Here is an 18,440-nt window from a genome sequence, read left to right as displayed (position 1 = left end):
TACGGCTGCTAACATTAATGATGTTGTGTAATTTAACAGTGCGACTGATGTTTGTTTTCGGGAAACACCCGAAGGCTCTTCATGCTAATGTGAAGCAGGTCAGTAAGACGGAGTAATGGAGCTGTGTGTGTCTCCGGACAGAAGTGAATGAATCATCAGGGTGTGAAACTCAAACAGACAAAACAATTCCTGAACGTCTGACTCTGAATCAGATGCAGCTGCATTAATACCATTTATATGTGTTTATATGTTATGCAGCTGATGAATCAGACATGCATTATTACTTCCAGGAGGTTTTGGTACAATCTAATGATGTTTCGTGGTCGGCAGTGTCCTCCATCATGATGAACTGCTGGACGGCAGATGAAGATGGGAGTAGATCTGACAGGAAAACACTGTGGTTCAACACTTCCAGTCACTGAAACCAGAGCTACGCTGCAGTATAATGCACATCTCATTTACAGTCAGAACGATTTACTAGAATTCACACACTGTTAACGGTAAAGAATATCCAGAAATGATCGTTTTGTCATCATGCTGTTCAACACAAAACAAGACAAACATTCATTTTACTGTATTTAATCGAATCCAGTGGGGGGTTTGTCTTGTTTTGGACCCCTCTGACTTTCATTAGACATTTGACAAAATATGTTATGTCGTGTTTCACAGAAGAACAAAGTCATGCATGTTTGGAAGGACATGATGCCAGAATGATCATCTTAGGTGAATAATTTCTTTAACTAGCTGTAATTCATAATGGGCGTCAAAAGCCTTAAGTGTCAGGTTTCCGAACTGAGATTTATTCATCATGTGAAAGCATCTCTCCAGTGATGTGTGGTTTGTGAGGAGGACAATATTTGTCTGAGACGCAACTATTTGAAAAAAAAAAAAATCTAAATATTGAGAAAATCATCTTTAAAGTTGTTAAAATGAAGTTTTTAGCAATGCATATTACTAACCAAATATTATGTTTTGATATATTTAGAGTAGGACATTTCCAAAATATCTTCATGGAACATGATCTTATTATCCTAATGATTTTTGGCATAAAAGAGAAATCTATCATTTTGACATATACATTGTTTTTTTTTTTTTTGGATATTGCTAAAAATATACCCCACAGACTTCAGGTTTTGTGCTCCAGGGTTACAAATGTACATCACTGTCACTGGCGCAGAAAAAAAAAATGTACATGATGTTCATATGTGTGTGACCATTCCACTGTTACTATTATTATTATCAGTGCTCATGAGTTGTAGTTCCAGTTAAATGTGACAGCTTGCCCCAGTGTAAAATTCAATCAGTTATATAGTCCGTCATCTAATATGTTAGTGTGGTTTTATTGTGTTCAACTATTAGCAAATTTAGTTTGGAGACAGAATTCACTATATTATCCTGATTTCAGAGCTTTTTGAATTAGACGAATCAAAGTACAAAAGCACTGCTGGAGCTTGTGACAACTAGCCCCGGTCAGATGCCTTTAGCGTTTGCAGAATGTTGTAAACATTCCTAATTTTCCATGTGAGTGGTTAAACGAGGGCCTTGTGCTGAGAATAACCTCTGGGGTCAGGCTCGGCCGTCCCATGAGGCATCTGAAGAGGATTATGAGAGGGCTTGATGACGCAGGTCTGTGGGAATCAGAAGGTCTGGGGTTGTGCTGTAGCACACGTCTGTCTGAGATGAGATCCTCCAGCTGTACTGGGAGAGGAAGATGCTTTCTCACGTCCCTGTGGAGAGCCGGAGCACAGCTGGAGGGGCTCGTTAAATGCACTCCGCCATCACTGAGCCGAAACACTGTTCCTCTCCAGCACTTGATTGTGTCTTGAGGCGAGATGTAGGAGCTTCAAAGGCTGTGAAGGTCTGGCTTAATGAGCGTCTCTCTGAGGTGCAGCAGGATCTCAGCAGCCTGAAACTTGTTCGTTTGCAGCATTTCATCTTTATCCTGAGCTCAGCATCTACAGGAGGCACTTTGGGTGGGATTATTGCATATAAACTGGAGCGTTGCCAATTAAAAACGCTGCTGTTGAAAAGTGAAGGCCTTTGATTTTGAAATGAGTAGCATCACACTAATCTAGAACCAGTGTTGGGGAACGTTACTTTTAGAAGTAATGTATTACAATATTGCATTACTCCATTAAAAAACAGTAACTAATGGCATTTCTTGGTTACATTTTATGGAAAGTAATGTATTATGTTACATTTGCATTACTTTCTCTCACATGGGCTTGAGGTGCTTATTTACTTTTAATAACAAAAACCCAAACTGTAAAGGCCCTTTCACACATTTCAAAGTGATAGATAATTGTAATGCGTTCCTTCACTAAAAAGTAATCTGATTGTTACTCATGTTACTTGTAATAATGCATTACTTTACTAGTTACTTGAAAAAATTATCTGATTACATAACTCTGTTTACTTGAAATGTGTTACCCTCAACACTGTGAAAACCACATTATAACCAGGATCACATACTAAAGCTGCGGATTTTTGGATTTATTCTCAAATGTTGTAAATTTTTTCTTAATGCGTATCTTTTTCTTCTCAGCATTTGCCAATTGCTGGTTTCAATCAGTTAAGCTGGTTATTGATCTTTGGGTTGATCTCTGGCCTCTGGTCTGATATTGATTATATAATGGTATTGATTAACCCTACACTTCTCTTCAGCAGATGCTCACAAACAATTATCACTTCAGTTTAATGAGTTGATAAGGCGTTCTGTCATTTTATCATACATTAATATTTGCTTTGGCAGGTCACTTATTCTTCCTCTAGTGCAGAAAAAGAATAACAACAAATACCATGGTACAATGTTTTGAACATGTTGTTTTTTCGATGTATATCATGGTATTCTTTGGAGCACATTTGGAGGACCATGTCATTACTGGGAAATTAAAATGGTAAGTGTTCATTTACAATATCAAAGTGTCATGGTGTCACTGCAATACTTTTTGAAGACCAGTATGAATATGAAGCGCCTATATGAAGAAGCCTTCTGTTTTTATTTGATTTATTGTCGTTTACATTAGTGAAGGGGGTGATAAATAGTCACAAATACATTTAACAGGGAACGTTCTGTCAAGGTTCTTCCACTAACGTTAATAGAACGCTTGTCTAGTCTTTAAAACTGTTCTCAAAATATTATTGGGACAGTTTTTTCAGTTGGACGTTCGTCTGACATTTACATTGACATTAACTTATTTTAAAACGTTTGCATATTCCCTTAATTTTCTTTTAACTAGGAAGAAAACTGGATATTTAGAACGTTCCGCGAACATTGAGAATGTTTGTCACTTAACCGGAACGATAGCAGAACGTTCTAAGAAGATAATTGACACGATGATGTCAATATTATTGCATTATGGCACATTTTGACTGGTTATGAACATGTTCCCAATGCCGCATGATTATGTTGTTTTTTTGGCATATACTTGACCAGCAGCAACAAAGAGGCGCGACGCGACTAATGAACGCAGCTGACCCGTCGCTCGCGCTCGCAGGTAAGCGCGCGTCGCTCTCCGTGCGGTTTCTCACCGTGTCTGAACGGGTTTGACGCGCGTCGTCACTCATCGGGTTAAAGAAGGCAATTATTCAAATCCTGCAGCACTTCCACCGGATCCGGGCTGCGGTATCATAGCAACAACACCCGAGAAGCGGCGCAACATCAGCCGCAGTAACGGCGGAGCCCGAACCCGGAGCAGAACCCCGGCGCGCGCGACACTCCCCGCAGAAGAGCGCGAGACGGGCGCGCGGTTTGCGCGGGAAGACTCCTGACTGGAAATACTGGAAATAACGAACTTAACGCGCAAAATGCTCTCTTCTGAAGAGAGAAAGTTTGCGTTTCGTTGCACGGATACGAATTTATTTATCGTATTCACGGTAAGCGATCGTTTTTCTCCTCAGGCAGATCTTCACCGTGTCGATGGAGTAGATTTATGATTTATTGACGGATATACCTGTAAATCGATCGATGTGTGAATGCGTGACCGTGTCTCTTCTGGTTTTGTATGTTTCTAAGGGTCGTTAAATGTACCGAATGTCACGAGCTGTTACGCACGTTATTTTCCACGCATAAACCTCGCCGATTTTCCAGTTTCTGTTCAGTTTTACCTTCATATTGAGAAGCTGGATGTTTTAAATGATCTTTATTCATTGATTTGTTTAATTCCTTCCTTTAACAGAGGGATTCACTGTTCTCCATCTCTCACAATCACCATATTTATTAACAGTCACTGCATATTATATTTAAAAACTCTCCCTTTTTATTGTCCTCGTGTCTGTATTGAGATTAGAAACGTCTGAATTCGTGGCAACATCACATAAACTGTCAAAAATAAGAGCCTTAGGCTTTTAAATTGAGACAAAGTGACTGTAAATCCCCTTATTATGGAATAACACCGACCTGTTTGAAGCCATGGAGGAGTAGCTGGTTATTGATTATTGATTGTGATTGATCTGCAGGGCTGGAGAATGTGTATACTGTGGTGAACCTGTCCATGTTTCAGGTTTATGAGGTCGTTTTGATCAATGTGTTAAAACCTAGCTTTTAGGGATCTTCTAAGAACCCAAGCATCTCTCTAAAATATGAAAGCTGTAAGTAAATGTGGATTACACAAAACCTTGAAGATCCTCCAGTTAGAGAAAGAGTTGTGCATGAGGATGAGAATGATTAATAAACACCTGAATGAGGACAAGCCGTTTTCTGCAGAGTTTGTTACATCACTGCTTTATAAAGCACTTGCTTAGTCATGTAAGATCTTGTTTAAAGCTGGTAAACATATCGGCATGTTACAACATTTATTTTCATTTTAAACCTTTATCGGCCAATTCCAATAACATTCTGATAATATCGTGCATCCCTTTCTATTTGTTCATCTGTGATATAGCTATAAGATGTTTCCTATTTGATGTCAAATAGACGTTTGCAAGATGTCTTGAAGATGTTTATGATTTAGAATGAATGTAAAACTGACCTGTAAAACTCAAAAGAGAGAAGGAGAAGCTGGATTCAGATCAGTGGAAGGTAGGTTTGCCAGCAGCACATCCTTCAGATGGATGTTTTCCTCGTGCGAACAGCGTATCATTCATTTTCCACCCACGAATGGAAGTCAGCAGCACACGCTTGGTGATATTTGTTTATTTGTTTGAGGAATATTATTTGTTGACTCGTGCGCCCTGCGTTTGCGAGTGGAATCAGAAAGTAATGGCCGTCATTTTTAGCTCCATTACCTTTACATTTCTCTGCCGTGATGGTGCCAGGAAATCACATTTCTGTTTACTGCATCTAGTTTTACAAGCAAACTCTCTGTCATCTGGTGTTTTATCCTCATGACCCCCGCTGCCCTCCATCCAGTCCTTCAGAAATGAACATAAAGGTCATATTGATCCATAAATCCTTCTGGGCCGTGTTTGAGATGTCTGTCATGTGTGTGTCTCTGAAGACTGTGGATGTGCCGCTCGTTTCTCTGTTTGCTTTGATGTGGAAGGATCCGCGCACCTTTGAACCCCGGCGGCCTGCGAGATCATCCATTTTCTGGACTGATGGAGCGTTTTCAGCTTTGTTTCATTAAACGTGGAGTCCTCCGTTTGCCAAACACACACAGGAATTCGTCAAATCTGTAAATCTTTGCGGGTGGAAATATAAAAGCAGAGCCAACACAGGAAGCAGTGTGTTTGGGAACACCAGTCTGCAGCATCTGTGGATTGTAATATTAGGGAATAAAAAGCCATTTGTTGGTAGTGAAGCAGTATGAGACGTGATATTAGTGATGAAGTTCAAGCAACCATGATTTTATCTGATTTCAGTCATTTTGAAGAGCAGATGCATGAAAGGGATTTACACTAGTTAACTGCTTTTTAAACCAATTTGCAAGTGCATCTCTCTATGAGGTTTTGCACCACTTGGAGGTTTAAACTGCAGGAATGGTTCAGCCAAAAATGACAATGTGTTCAGATGAGTGTGTTTCTTCATCAGGTTTGTAGAAATGTAGCGCTGCATCAGTGTCTCATCAATGGATGCTCTGCAGTGAATGGGTGCCGTCAGAATGAGAGTCTGATAAAAACATCCCAATAATCCACAGCACTCCAGTCCATCAGTGAACATCTGGAGAAGACGAAAGATGAAACACATCCAGCATTAAGATGATTTTAACTCAAACATAGAGTCTATAATCCAGAATAACACTTCCTCCAGTGAAAAAGTGTTCTGGTCTGAATCAGGAGAGAAATCTGCACAGATCAAGCAGCGTTTAAACAGATTTAAACTAATCTGTGAGAGACAACAGCAGATGAAGCACTTTTTACTGGAGGAAGCTATTCCTTTTAGACGAGCAGTGCATCTGAGCAGTTATTTAAACAGGGCTTGTGATAAAGTTTGTGATCCTCTGTAGTGCACTAGAAAGTAAATACAGAGCAGGGTTATAAACGCTCGTAACAGACACACTTATCAGCTGACAGCAGGGAAAATAAAGGTTTCTTATATTTGTTTCTGACAGTGGTGGACAATAAAACTGCACCATCATTCACCTCACGTTCAGGAGAACTGCTGTCTGTACGTTCAGAATTAAATCAGGTTTTCTAGAATCATCGAGATAGACGCTGCATGCATCATGTTTATGTACTGTCTGCAGGTTTATAAAGCTCTGGAGGGTCATCACTGGTCACAAGAAGTCTGATCTGTTGATTCATGTTAAATCTATGTCCATCTAACGTGTCGAGAGACTCCAAACACACTTAATGAGCACAGCGACGCGTTACACTTGAAGACTAATGGACAATCGAGATCCAGCGAGAAACTCATTCATTTTTGTCTTCTTTTCTCCCCTGATGATTCAGAACTAATGAACCCTGGTGCTGGAAACTCAAATGTGTGTTTTCCCTCTGGAAGTCCCTGTTGAAAACAACATTTAATTGGTGCCATAAATTATTGGACTACACTGCAGAAAAGCAGACGGGTTCACAAAGGCCACTGCAAAGTAGATTCTGTCTGTTTCCATTCACAGCACGAAATAAACATCCAGTGAATCATATATCTCTGCGTGCCACTGAATAGTTTCTACAAACTTCAACAAGGCTGTGTTTGGGTGATGAGGTTTAGTGGTTCAGACCTAATGCATCTGAATCTTTCGGAGCTTTTCTATATTTTGCAGCATCTTACGCATTAAATTGTGTCCTAAAAATGCAGCGATCAAGTTAAAAGTTGTGCTCGTATCTCATAACCTTGCATTTTTCCACCGTCTCAACCCTAGTAATCCTGTATGTACTGCACAAACAAGATTTTTTCTACCTGATAACCTTATATTCACTCATTCGCATTCCTACAGACGGTGGTAGAATCAGTTTTCATGTCAAATCAACGAACAGATGCTTTTCATCTTTCTGTGTGGAGTCTGGCGTGAATCATGTCATCTGTCTCTGTCTCACACTGCTTCTGTTCTTCTTCTGATCTCTGCTGTGTGTTTGTGCTGCATTAACACACACCATCCATATGCTGAGCGTCTCGCTCCTCTCAGAGTCAGTCTCTCATTCACAGCCTTCCAGATACTAGAGAGCTTCCATCAGGATCATGGGACATCCAGCTAATGAAGAACCAATGTTAGCACAGCAAATGCTGGTGTGTGTGTGAGAGAGAGAGAGAGAGATGTTCTTTGGAAATGGGTAATACTGGTGTGTTGTATTGCTGAATGACCACACTCACATATACATGCATTAGCCTGTACTGTAAGTTCTTGTTGTATATGCTAAATCTATATGTTGGATTTTTGGACTATGTGTCTAGATCCTGTGGTGTTCCCAGCACACACTAATGTTCTCATATTCTCTGTATCTTCTCAGGATGATTAATTGAGCAGCATCATGATCGCCACAGGGGGTCTGCTGCGGATATCTGCCAGGAGACAGGACTCGCTCCGCGCCAAGAACCGAGCCGAGAACAAGCGCAAGAGGAAAGAGAAGAAAAAGAGGAAGAATGAGGTGGTGGTGGTGAAAGGAAAGCTGAAGCTGTGCTCTGTGTCTGGACTGGTCGCTGCTGTGGGGATCCTGGTGCTTCTGGTTGGAGTGGCCATGGCTGTGTTGGGCTACTGGCCCAAAGAGAGTCCACTGTACCCAGGACTGATGACCACACAGGACTCTCCGAGGACTTACGAGAGCCGAGGATCACTCAATGTGACCGGCAGACCGCCTTGGGATCTCCTAGATCAAGACTTCAGGAGCTCTAATGGGACTGCTGAGCTGGATCCACCTAAACTGGGAGCGTTCACTGCATTTATCAACAGATACCTGTACTCAGACAAGATGAAGGTGTTCGGACCTTTAATCATGGGCATCGGGATCTTCCTATTCATCTGTGGCAATGCAGTACTTCATGAAAACAGAGACAAAAAGACTAAAATCATTAACCTCAGAGACATCTACTCAACGGTGATTGACATTCATAGTCTGCGGAGCAAGGAGTCGGCGCCGCTCAACGGATTCATGAACTTCTGCCAAGCGAAAGACACCAAACCGAACGGTTCCCCTCATAAGAGCTCCTGGCCGTCTCCAGGGTCTGAGCGACACGACGCAGGAAGCATGATCCAATCACGTCGTCCATCTACCACCATCCCACCATTCTTGTCTTTGGAAAGACAGAGCTTTACGAACACCGTCTACAGTATCTATCAAGATCAGAACCGAATCAGCACGGCGGAGCCTGAGCTAAAGCAATGGGAAACCAGGACCATCGTGTCAACTTCGGTCAACGCTTTCACGCTTCCAATGATGAAGCTCAACCACCGAGGAGCTTCAGAGAGAAGGGGTTCGGATAAAACCGGAGAGGCCAAACGAGAGTTCCTGGACGCCGAGGCCATTTGCAGACGTTTAGAGGATCTGGTAGCATCCAGGACCATCACGAAGGCCAAAGTGGAACCTGCTCAAACTCATCCCGAGCTTCTACAGGATTCGGTGGAGGTTTACAGGAGCAGGGGGAGTTTACAAGGAGCTCCTCGCGTCTCTCTGCAGGGTTCCCAGGTTCAGCTGCTCTTGTCCAGTTCTCCGAGTCGCAAGGCCACCGGATCGCACCTGTCCTTGAGCGCTCTGTCTGACCTCTCCAGGTGTATGGATCTGGACATCTGTCCGTCCAGTCCTCCAGTGGTGCGATCGAGACGGCTCAGCTGTCCTCGGCTGGAGGGACTCAGCAGCGGAGGCTACACCAAACTTGAAGGCCTTGGCGGCGAATCCTTCGAGTCCACAGACAACGCCACGCTCAGTCGAGAGAGCTCCGCTGAGGTTTTGGGAAAGGAGCGGGAGCTTCATGATGAGACGCTTCGGCAGGAGTGTACCACGACCAGACAGTACTCAAAGAAACAGAAACTCATAATGGTTTCCCAGTCGGACACCACTTTAGAAGATGTGGACAGTGTGGAGGTTTAACTTGGGTGATTCGCTGTTGGCTGATGCAGTGAACACAATCCAGACGTGTGTGTTAGATCCAAAGCCTCTCAGTCTGTTTCCTCAAGCTAAAACCCGATGGGAAACAAGAAACGTTCGGCATGATAGCACAGCTATGCTCCACTAGCTTAAAAAATGACTTTATACTTCCAGTAGTAGTTTACTTGTGGCTCTTTTGGTTTATCAGTGAAGTCTGGCTGAAGTCTGAGCAGCATGTTTTATACTGTCACCTACTTGCACTTTTTTTAACCACCAAATTATCAATTATTTTTAGAAATTGACTAAATAGCAATATCTCATTTGAAATGTTCCCTGCTTGTGTGGGAAATGTTTATGTTTGCATTTTGCCTCCGAGATGTTAACTACACTTGTATGCTGTCAGTTTCAGTTCGTTTGATTTGAGCTCGAATGAGTCGAATCCTGACGTTAGCTAGCACCGTGGTTCAGTACTGTCTAAAATGTAATGTCCATTACAGTATATTTAAAATATCATGAGAGTGTAGTTTTGGGGTCGATTATATAACAGTGTGTCTTCAAAGCAGATCTCATTTAGCTCGAGAGAAGGACTAATGCTGCGTTCCATTGGAAATCAGATGTTCCTGCTTAATATCTCCATCCTTAAAGAGATTTTCCTCACAGTTCTGACTTTAATTCTCACAGTTCATGGATCTAGTGAGTTTTATCTATGTCACGACTATCTATGTCAGTTTATATCTCACGATACTGACTTTTATCTCTTGAATTGTGGGAAACAGAGTCAAGAATTGTAAGATATTAACTCAGAATTGTGAGAATTCTGGGTAAAGTTTTGGCTTCTGAAATATGCTTGCATGAGTTTGCGCAGGCGTGAATGAAAGTGGCATGTTTCTGAGCTGAATGGAACGCAGTAGTTTAATGAACAGATGCTCATGTTGGAGTTTGTCTTTGTCACAGTGTTGAAATATAATGATAAACTCTTCTAACGCTTCCCTCGTCCGTTCAGTCATTTCATCTCCATTTGCCTTTAAAAGAACCATCAGATTCTTCTAATTAAGTCATAAACTCAGTGAATGCAGGTGGGTTCCCCGTACATGTTTGCTTTTAAATCCTTTCCCTGTCGGTCCATTGTAAAATCACTTCCTCAGTGACAGGAAGTGACGTCATTTTGGAGGGAAATCCCCAGAACATCAGTAAGTATTATCAGTAGATTTTGAGGTTAGTTGGTCTAAAATAGAAAAACTGAGATGTCCAGACCTTTGATTTGGCCCATCATGCCTTACACTATGCCGCATCTTAATTTACATATATATATATGTTAATTTAATGCAGTTGTATATAAAGCGTTTTATTTTGTGTACATTTAATTTTTCCATTGACATAATGCACGTTTTTTTAATGCACTTTTCAAATCTGGTCTAAAACACAAAATCAGTTTGATAAGATCAACATTTCAGAAGATGCTTCAGATATGAAACTGATCTTCAGCTCTTTAGGAACATTCTGCTGATGTTCTGTGTGTTTGGACTCGTGAAGTCTGTTTCTGTAAGACTGAAAGGCTTTATTCAGCACATCTGAGCTTCTGAGCGATGTTTGCAGCTCTTGCTCTGCTTCAGGTGAAGTGTTTCTGCTGTTAGTTCAGAGCTGTAATGAGTCTGACCTCATTAGAGAGAATAATTACACCTGCAGGAGGCATTCAAGATCTGCTTCAAGTTAAACACAGCTTTCTCTGTGTTTAAACAGAAACTGCGAGTGTAGATGAAGGGATAGATCACTTCATTTACTACAATACATTACTCGAATCCAGAAATGTAATGAACTTTATGTTCTTCATCCAAAACAATAGTTATCAAGAGTAACGCACTCAGTTACGTACTCGTTTTACAAGAAACTAGTGAAGTAACACGTTACTTTTAAATGTACAAAATATCAGAGGTACTTTTTCAAATAAAGAATGTTTCCCATTGATTGACTGACGGCTGTCCTGACGTCATGTTCAGAGAATCGCAATCAGTTACGTAATATAATAATACGTAACGTTCCCCAACAGTGAAACACGGTTTCAGCTCGCATCTCGATTCAACTTCCTGTCACATCCATTCATTTGATATATTACTAGGAATAAAAATAATGATTATATTAATAATACTATTTTATTCTGAGTTCAATTTAGATAATATATTATTAACAAAAGTAATAATTATTATTAATATGTTCGCTTTTACGGTAAATATATTTAATATTAGGGTTAGCGAAATTAATTCTTAATTTTAATTATATATTGTTTACTGCGTCCAGTCTCAGTGTTATTCTGTATCTCTGTAAGTCTGAGGGATTTTTTGTTTTGTTCTGTTGAAAATATTATCATCAGGACTGAGAAATAATTGCAACCTTTCAGAGATTGTGAATGAAAATCAGATGACAGTTTGATGACTGCACAGTGTTTGTTCAGTGTTTGACAGAAAATAAAGCTTTGTGCTTGATCAAGATAAAAGCAGACACATTATCGGTCAGAGAATATCTCATCATCTCAGTCCAGTGAGAAACACAGAAACACTGTCAGCATCCGCAGATCTCATCACAGCTGCGTTTACTCCGTTTATTTATGTTCAGCGAAGGGTTAACACCTCGATTCCAGATAAAAGATGGTTTAAAATAGCTCTCATACTTCTGAATTGCATTATGTAACAGTCAATGCAGTTTATGTAACCCTGCCAAAACACACTGTTGTTCTCCCAGCATGCACTGCAGCCGTGTTCAGCAAAATACAGATTCCCAGCTTTCATGGATGACTGAGAGCATGCAGCTGGTGTTTAGAGTGATGTCTGGAGCACGCAGTGCATTATGGGTGTGAGTGAGGGCACAGAGTCATCAGAGGAGCAGGAACACTGAAGAGTTTAATAATGGCTGCTGCTTCTATAAATACACCCAGAAACTGATGAATCCTTCAGCGCCGCCTGGTGGCACCCGTTCACCTCACATTACAACACATTCTTCAAAAGAGAAAAAAGATGGGATTATATTTGCATTGCATAAGGAATAAAATAATAATGATTTTATATAATAAAATGTATATTTATATAATAATTAAATATAAATATAATAATAATCCTAAAATAATAATAATGTAAATATGTAAAAAATAATATGTAAATAAAAATAAACAGATATTATCTTGAGGTATAAATGCTCAATATATTTAATTCAGTGTTATTTTAGTATCATTGATATTCTATTATAGTTTCTGTTAATATTTTGAATTGGATTTTTTTATGTTGTTTTAGTTGTGGTTTTGTCATTTTTTAATTAAATTTTTTTTTATTATTGTGTATAAGGTTTTATTCATTTTATTTGTTAGTTTTTCTTTAGTTTTAGTTATTTAAATACTTTACATTAACTAAACAAAATGAAAAATGCTGACAACTAGCTGAAATAAAATAAGGTTTTAGTTTTTAACTGTAATAACACTGTTTTATTTCTCATGAAAATAATCACAATTAAAAAAAAATACACAATTAATTATATGAATATTTAATGTTGATATTTAATTATATTTATATATGGAAAAAAACTTTTTTTTTCTTTTACATGTTTCGTGAGCTTCATGTACTATGAGAAATAGAGACAGACAGAAATCTTCACATTAGCATGAAGTCAGTGACATAATCAGAGATCAATATTGCATTCATCTCACTGACTCATTTATTGATGCATATTAATGAGACTCTTTGATCATAACTGATTTTCTGAGTTTGTGTGAGTCGATCTGAATCCCGAGAGAAACCAGACAAACACGGAGATCTGATGATGATGATGATGTTCATCTGGTTTATCTAGTATTCATATGACTGATCTCTGGTTTGCTGTGGATTCACAGTCGCATCATCACAATGATTTTAAAACATAACCATTATAAAAGTATAGGCACTTGTTGCATACATCATATAATTAAACTACATTTGTCTGTTTATTGTGTCGTTATCATCCTGTTATCCTGTCCTTTGAGAGACTTTAATGAAAAGTATTAGTTGAAATGTTAAACTGAATGTTATCTCCTGAACTGTGTCTCTGTCCAACAGAGAGCGCCATCGCTCCACTTCTGCAGGAATGATGCATGCTTCAATTTATTTGTGCTGAAAAATATGATTACATGCTTGATAAAACAGATTAGCATTGAGTTTGAGCTGCATCATATCCTCTGTTCGCTCGATGGTGATGCTTTTAACTCTGGAATTGATCATTTACCAGACATGAGGATGTCCAACAGATGCTCCAGGGAGAACCAAAGCTGTTTATGTGTTTTTCAGATGAATATTCCGGTCAGATTTCTGGCAGACACTGATGAGCCAAACTTCTGTTCCCAGACTCTGCAGATGAGCTCGGAGATCTTCTGTTCTGGGGTTATTTGGCGGCTCAGACAGGTTTAAAGTGCTTCTGTAGGGAGTGTAATGTGAGATTGTGTTTCTGTGCAGGTGATTCTCTCCTGAGTGTCTGTGCATCGACCAGTTGAGCCATGTGTTTCTCTCATCTGTCTCTGGTTTACTCGGGTGACCCTAACCCTAATGGATCATGATGAGACCTGGTTCCTCTCCACTATCGCCTTTGGCTTGCTTAGTTGGGGAAACGTAATTTCTGGCAAATACTATTGTTGGCTTGATTTCACAGACACTGTTTGAGCAGAACTGAACTGGACGATGACATCCCTGAATCAATATTTGGCAATTATGAGTTTATGAGTGAGATATAGAGTTGCAATTACCTTTTTTCCTGTTTATTCATGCTGCATATGATCTCTGCTCCTCTGTTGTAATAAAGCTTTATAAGAGACAGACTCAGTCTCTGAGGAACATTTGCCATCTTACGGACGTCACGCTGTCAGATCCACTGATGCCTCAGGAATTAAAGGCTTTAGGTGGAAGGTTTTCAGAGGAATTGCATCAGATTCAGACTCTGTGAAAGACTGATTCCCATCATGAATATTATTGATCTGACTGAGATTCATTCAGCTGGAAGTGATTCGACTGTCGCCCAGATTACATGGGTGATTTTACCCAGAAATCTATTTATTTCTAAATTGTAGTAAATGTTTATAGATGATTACAAATGAGCAGCAAGTAAGAAATTGAATTACACGTTGTTGTTTTTTTAATGCATGTAAAACATGCTTCCATAATCTTGTAAATTAAGCATCTACAACTTCGGAATCATTTTGACAGTGTAATTAAAAGCTGATATAAATAGTTTCTCCGTCAGTTGTTGATGTCTGATCTCTTAATCGAGACGAAAGAGCAGATGTTATCATCAGTCTGACTGACAGCAGAGTGAGCCAATCAGGGCGCGCTCTGAGCATGCTCATTATCATAAGTGGGTGTGGTCACGTTTGCGCTCGGAGATCCACAGCTGCTGCTGCCGAACATCTTCATCACGGGTCCAGCCTCATCCTCATCCTCATCTGCTCTGGATTACTGCCTCAGGACCTCAGGACACTGTGTCAAAGTGAAGGAATCAGAGGTGAGATCGTTTCTCTGAATCCATCGCAGGTTCACAGCAGTGTGTGTTTGGGGTCTGTGTCTCTGATCCGCTGCGCGCGCCCGCATTCATTCACTACACACACAGCTCTCTCCTGAACGCGCACTGCTGTTCCGCTCATTAATTAACGCGTTAGTGGGTTTATTTGTGTTTTCCTCAGTGTTTCTTTCTCTGTTATATCTTCAGGACATTTGGTTTCTCTCTGTTCTGTAGACTGTGTGTGTTAATGGTTATTTATATCTGTAACTGAAGCCATGAGAATATTAAATGACAGATTCCATCCGGACAGGAATGTTGTGCGCGCGGCCGACGCCACAGATGGTCCGGCGCGCTCCAGAACGCGCACAGCATTCCAGTCCGGACCGAGTCTGCCTCTGCTGTTTCCCGTGTCACACACACACACACACACTTTAAACCATCTCTCTGTGTCTCTCTGGCCTCTGAATCATCACGTGACCTGCTGATGGACCCCTGGATGACCCTCGATCTGGTGAGTTTATGGATTTATTCTGCATAACATCATGCACTGCTTGTGATCAGATCCAAATATAGATGATGAATGCTACAGAAGTCTCTGACAGTAAATCCCCAGATTAAAGAATGTAGGTTATAAAAGCATTATGGAAACTGTGTGTTTCCGAAACGTTGAAATGTCAAAATGATCAAAACCTTATTTAAAGATTATAAAAGTGTTTCTTTCACTCCAAATTGAACCTTATTTGAATGTTTCTTTTTAATATGTCCAAGTTTTATTGTCGTGATTAGAACTTTGAAAGTGACACAAATGTTTCTATGAAAATAGAACTTTATTTGAATGTTACTTTTAATATTCTAAGAACAGTAAAATGTTGAGTTTTTTTGACGTAGTTATAATAAGGATATATAATATAATAATTATAACGTAATTAGAACATTCTAACTTTATTTTTACACAAGATGTTTGAAAATGTATTTTAATATTCTGAGAATGTTGAAATGTCCAGCGTTTCTGTTTCAGAAGAAGCTTCTGTTTTAAAGGTTACATAAACTTTCTAATAAAGTACTAACTTTATTTTCACTCAAAATCGGACATTATGAACATGTATGAACATTGGTTTTTAATATTCTATCAACGTTAAAATCTTTATTTTTCTTATTTTATTGTCTAATGTTATTTAAAGGATATAAAGACTTACTTTGAGGATTCTACAGATATTGAATGATCAGATATTAATACAGGTATAAGAGCGTTCCATGTTTTATCCTAACGTTTATGTAGCGTTCTGTCCAGTGTGTCTCGGATAGATCTGCTCTGGATTAAAGGCCAGCGATTACACACAAACCTCTCGTCTCTCTGTCAAGTTCAAGTTGCTTTATTGGCATGACATTTGAGTTACAGTATTGTATATCTCCGTCTCTGTCTCTCTCTGTCTGTCGCCTCGTGAGTTCTTGTCTTCTTTGAATGGAAGCTTCTGGATGCTTTTGTTGCATAAATTGCAGAGGATTCTGAGCTTCTCTTGGCTGGAGTAAACTGTTGATCGGGGTTTGTATGAATGTGATTTCTGCTGTGTACAGTGAGTCTACAGTCCGTCTGTTCCTGATCATATCAAACTTGAACACAGCTGAACACAGCCTCCTCTCAGCTCCACCCCTCGGTTACTGTTGCTAGGTCTCACAAGCTTTAGTTAAAGGCTCATTCATTTTATTCAGTTTTTTTATTTAAAAAAATCTACTTTTTTTTCATTTGATTTTGAGTAATTTTAGTACAGTAAATTAAGTGAAGATTAGAAATGATGAAATAGTACCTGAAACAAATTGAAATTTTAATATATTTAAAATATTTAAAATGTAAAATTTTCTTCTTTCATTTTAACTATAGCTAAATTTTGAGTGAGTTTGTTGTTGTTATTTAATGTCTGTTTACAGTTTTATTTCCAGTTGAATTTTTGTAATTTAAGTACTTTTAGTCTTTGCACCTTAAATAACAAAAACAAGTTTATTTATATATTTCATTTTTAAAATATATTTTACATTATTATTGCAATTATTTAGTTTTATATTTTTTCTTCATTTTAACTTTTGGTAACGTTTTAGTAATTTTTTCTATTTATATTTACTCGTTTTCATTAAGTTTAGTCATTCTATTACTTAAGCTAAACAAAAACAAGTCATTTTGAAATAACTGAAGATAACAACTTTAATAACTAAAATAAATAAAAAACATCTCATATATTTAAGTTATAATGTACTTAAAGTTTTTTCATCTTTTATTAATTTTATAATAAAATAATATAATATTGTATAAAAACTTATTTTATAGCAGTTGAGGCTTTTTTATTTCAACTAATGCAAATGTGTTTAATGGTTTTTAGTTGTAGTTTACAATAATAACAGCTGCTTCCCATAAATGTTGTTGGCCTGCAATGTTGGTGTCAATAGCAGATCCAGATCAGAACCAGACCCTGTTAGACCTAGACCAGACTAAGACCATGTGTGTGTGTGTGTGTGTGTGTGTGTGTGTGTGAGAGAGAGAGAGAGAGAGAGAGAGTGTGTGTGTGTAACCCTAACCCTAAAATAATCAGCTTGTTGCCAGTGCAACATGTTTCATACTAAAATAACTAAGAGTAAAAAATAAAAAATAAACGATATAGACATATAAAAATAATAAAACCGCAAAAATTTTAAGTACAATTACAGGTGCATCTCAATAAATGAGAATGTCGTGGAAAAGTTCAGTCAAACTGTGAAACTTGTGTATTAAATAAATCGATGTACGCAGACTGAAGTAGTTTAAGTCTTTGGTTATTTTAATTTTCATGATTTTGTCTCACATTTAACATTGAATATGATGACATGTCAATCAGCTAATCAACTCAAAACACCTGCAAAGGTTTCACAATCATGGAGAAGACTGGGTGTTCACAGAGTGCTGTATCCAAGCATGTTAACAGAAAGTTGACTGGAAGGAAAAAGTGTGGAAGAAAAAGATGCTCAACCAACCGAGAGAACCACAGCCTTATGAGGATTGTCAAGCAAAATCAATTCAGAATTTGAGTGAACTTCACAAGGAATGGACTGAGGCTGGGGTCAAGGGGTCAAGAGCACCACACATCGTGTCGAGAGATTTACTGAACCACACACAACATCAGAGGAGTCTTACCTGGGCTAAGAGAAGAAGAACCGGACTGTTGCCCAGTGTCCAAAGTCCTCTTTTCAGATGAGAGCAAGTTTTGTGTTTCATTTGGAAACCAAGGTCCTGGAGTCTGGAGGAAGGGTGGAGAAGATCATAGCCCAAGTTGCTTGAAGTCCAGTGTTAGGTTTCCACAGTCTGTGATGATTTGGGGTGCGATGTCATCTGCTGGTGTTGGTCCAATGTGTTTGTTGAAAACCAAAGTCACTGCATCTGTTTACCAAGAAATCCTGGAGCACTTCATGCTTCCTTCTGCTGACCAGCTTTTTGAAGATGCTGGTTTCATTTTCCAGCAGGATTTAACACCTGCCCACACTGCCAAAAGCACCACAGGTTGGTTAAA

The 18,440-nt window shown here is 39.1% G+C and overlaps 2 protein-coding genes across 9 annotated transcripts in view; both read left to right on the top strand.

Annotated features, from left to right (window-relative positions):
* Positions 1-3,300: 3,300 nt before the first annotated feature.
* On the top strand, positions 3,301-10,391 carry LOC127946423 (transmembrane protein 200C). The gene is made up of 2 exons (XM_052542987.1): positions 3,301-3,876; positions 7,831-10,391. Exon 2 carries the CDS (start codon positions 7,852-7,854, stop codon positions 9,403-9,405), a length of 1,554 nt encoding a protein of 517 aa, XP_052398947.1. The 5' UTR covers positions 3,301-3,876; positions 7,831-7,851; the 3' UTR covers positions 9,406-10,391.
* A 124-nt stretch (positions 10,392-10,515) lies between these two features.
* The window catches only part of LOC127946422 (protein 4.1), a 39,485-nt gene continuing 31,560 nt past the window's right edge, over positions 10,516-18,440 (top strand). The window contains exons 1-2 of one of the 8 annotated variants that reach the window (XM_052542977.1): positions 10,516-10,592; positions 13,707-14,910. In XM_052542977.1, coding sequence (XP_052398937.1) covers positions 14,748-14,910 — 163 coding nt within the window. In that variant the 5' untranslated portion in view covers positions 10,516-10,592; positions 13,707-14,747. Of the gene's footprint in view, positions 10,593-13,706; positions 14,911-15,133; positions 15,419-18,440 lie in introns of those variants that run through there. The other 7 variants (XM_052542982.1, XM_052542984.1, XM_052542981.1 and 4 more) reach the window with 7 other exon arrangements.

This window comes from Carassius gibelio, chromosome A24, assembly GCF_023724105.1.
Source record: "Carassius gibelio isolate Cgi1373 ecotype wild population from Czech Republic chromosome A24, carGib1.2-hapl.c, whole genome shotgun sequence".
NCBI classification, from domain to species: Eukaryota; Metazoa; Chordata; class Actinopteri; order Cypriniformes; family Cyprinidae; genus Carassius; species Carassius gibelio.
The sequence above is the reverse complement of the archived record's forward strand: the minus strand, read 5'-3'. Positions and strand labels throughout refer to the sequence as shown.

Excerpts from the sequence above, each read along its gene's own strand:
- LOC127946423 (XM_052542987.1), top strand. The coding sequence starts at position 7,852 with ATGATCGCCACAGGGGGTCTGCTGCGGATATCTGCCAGGAGACAGGAC.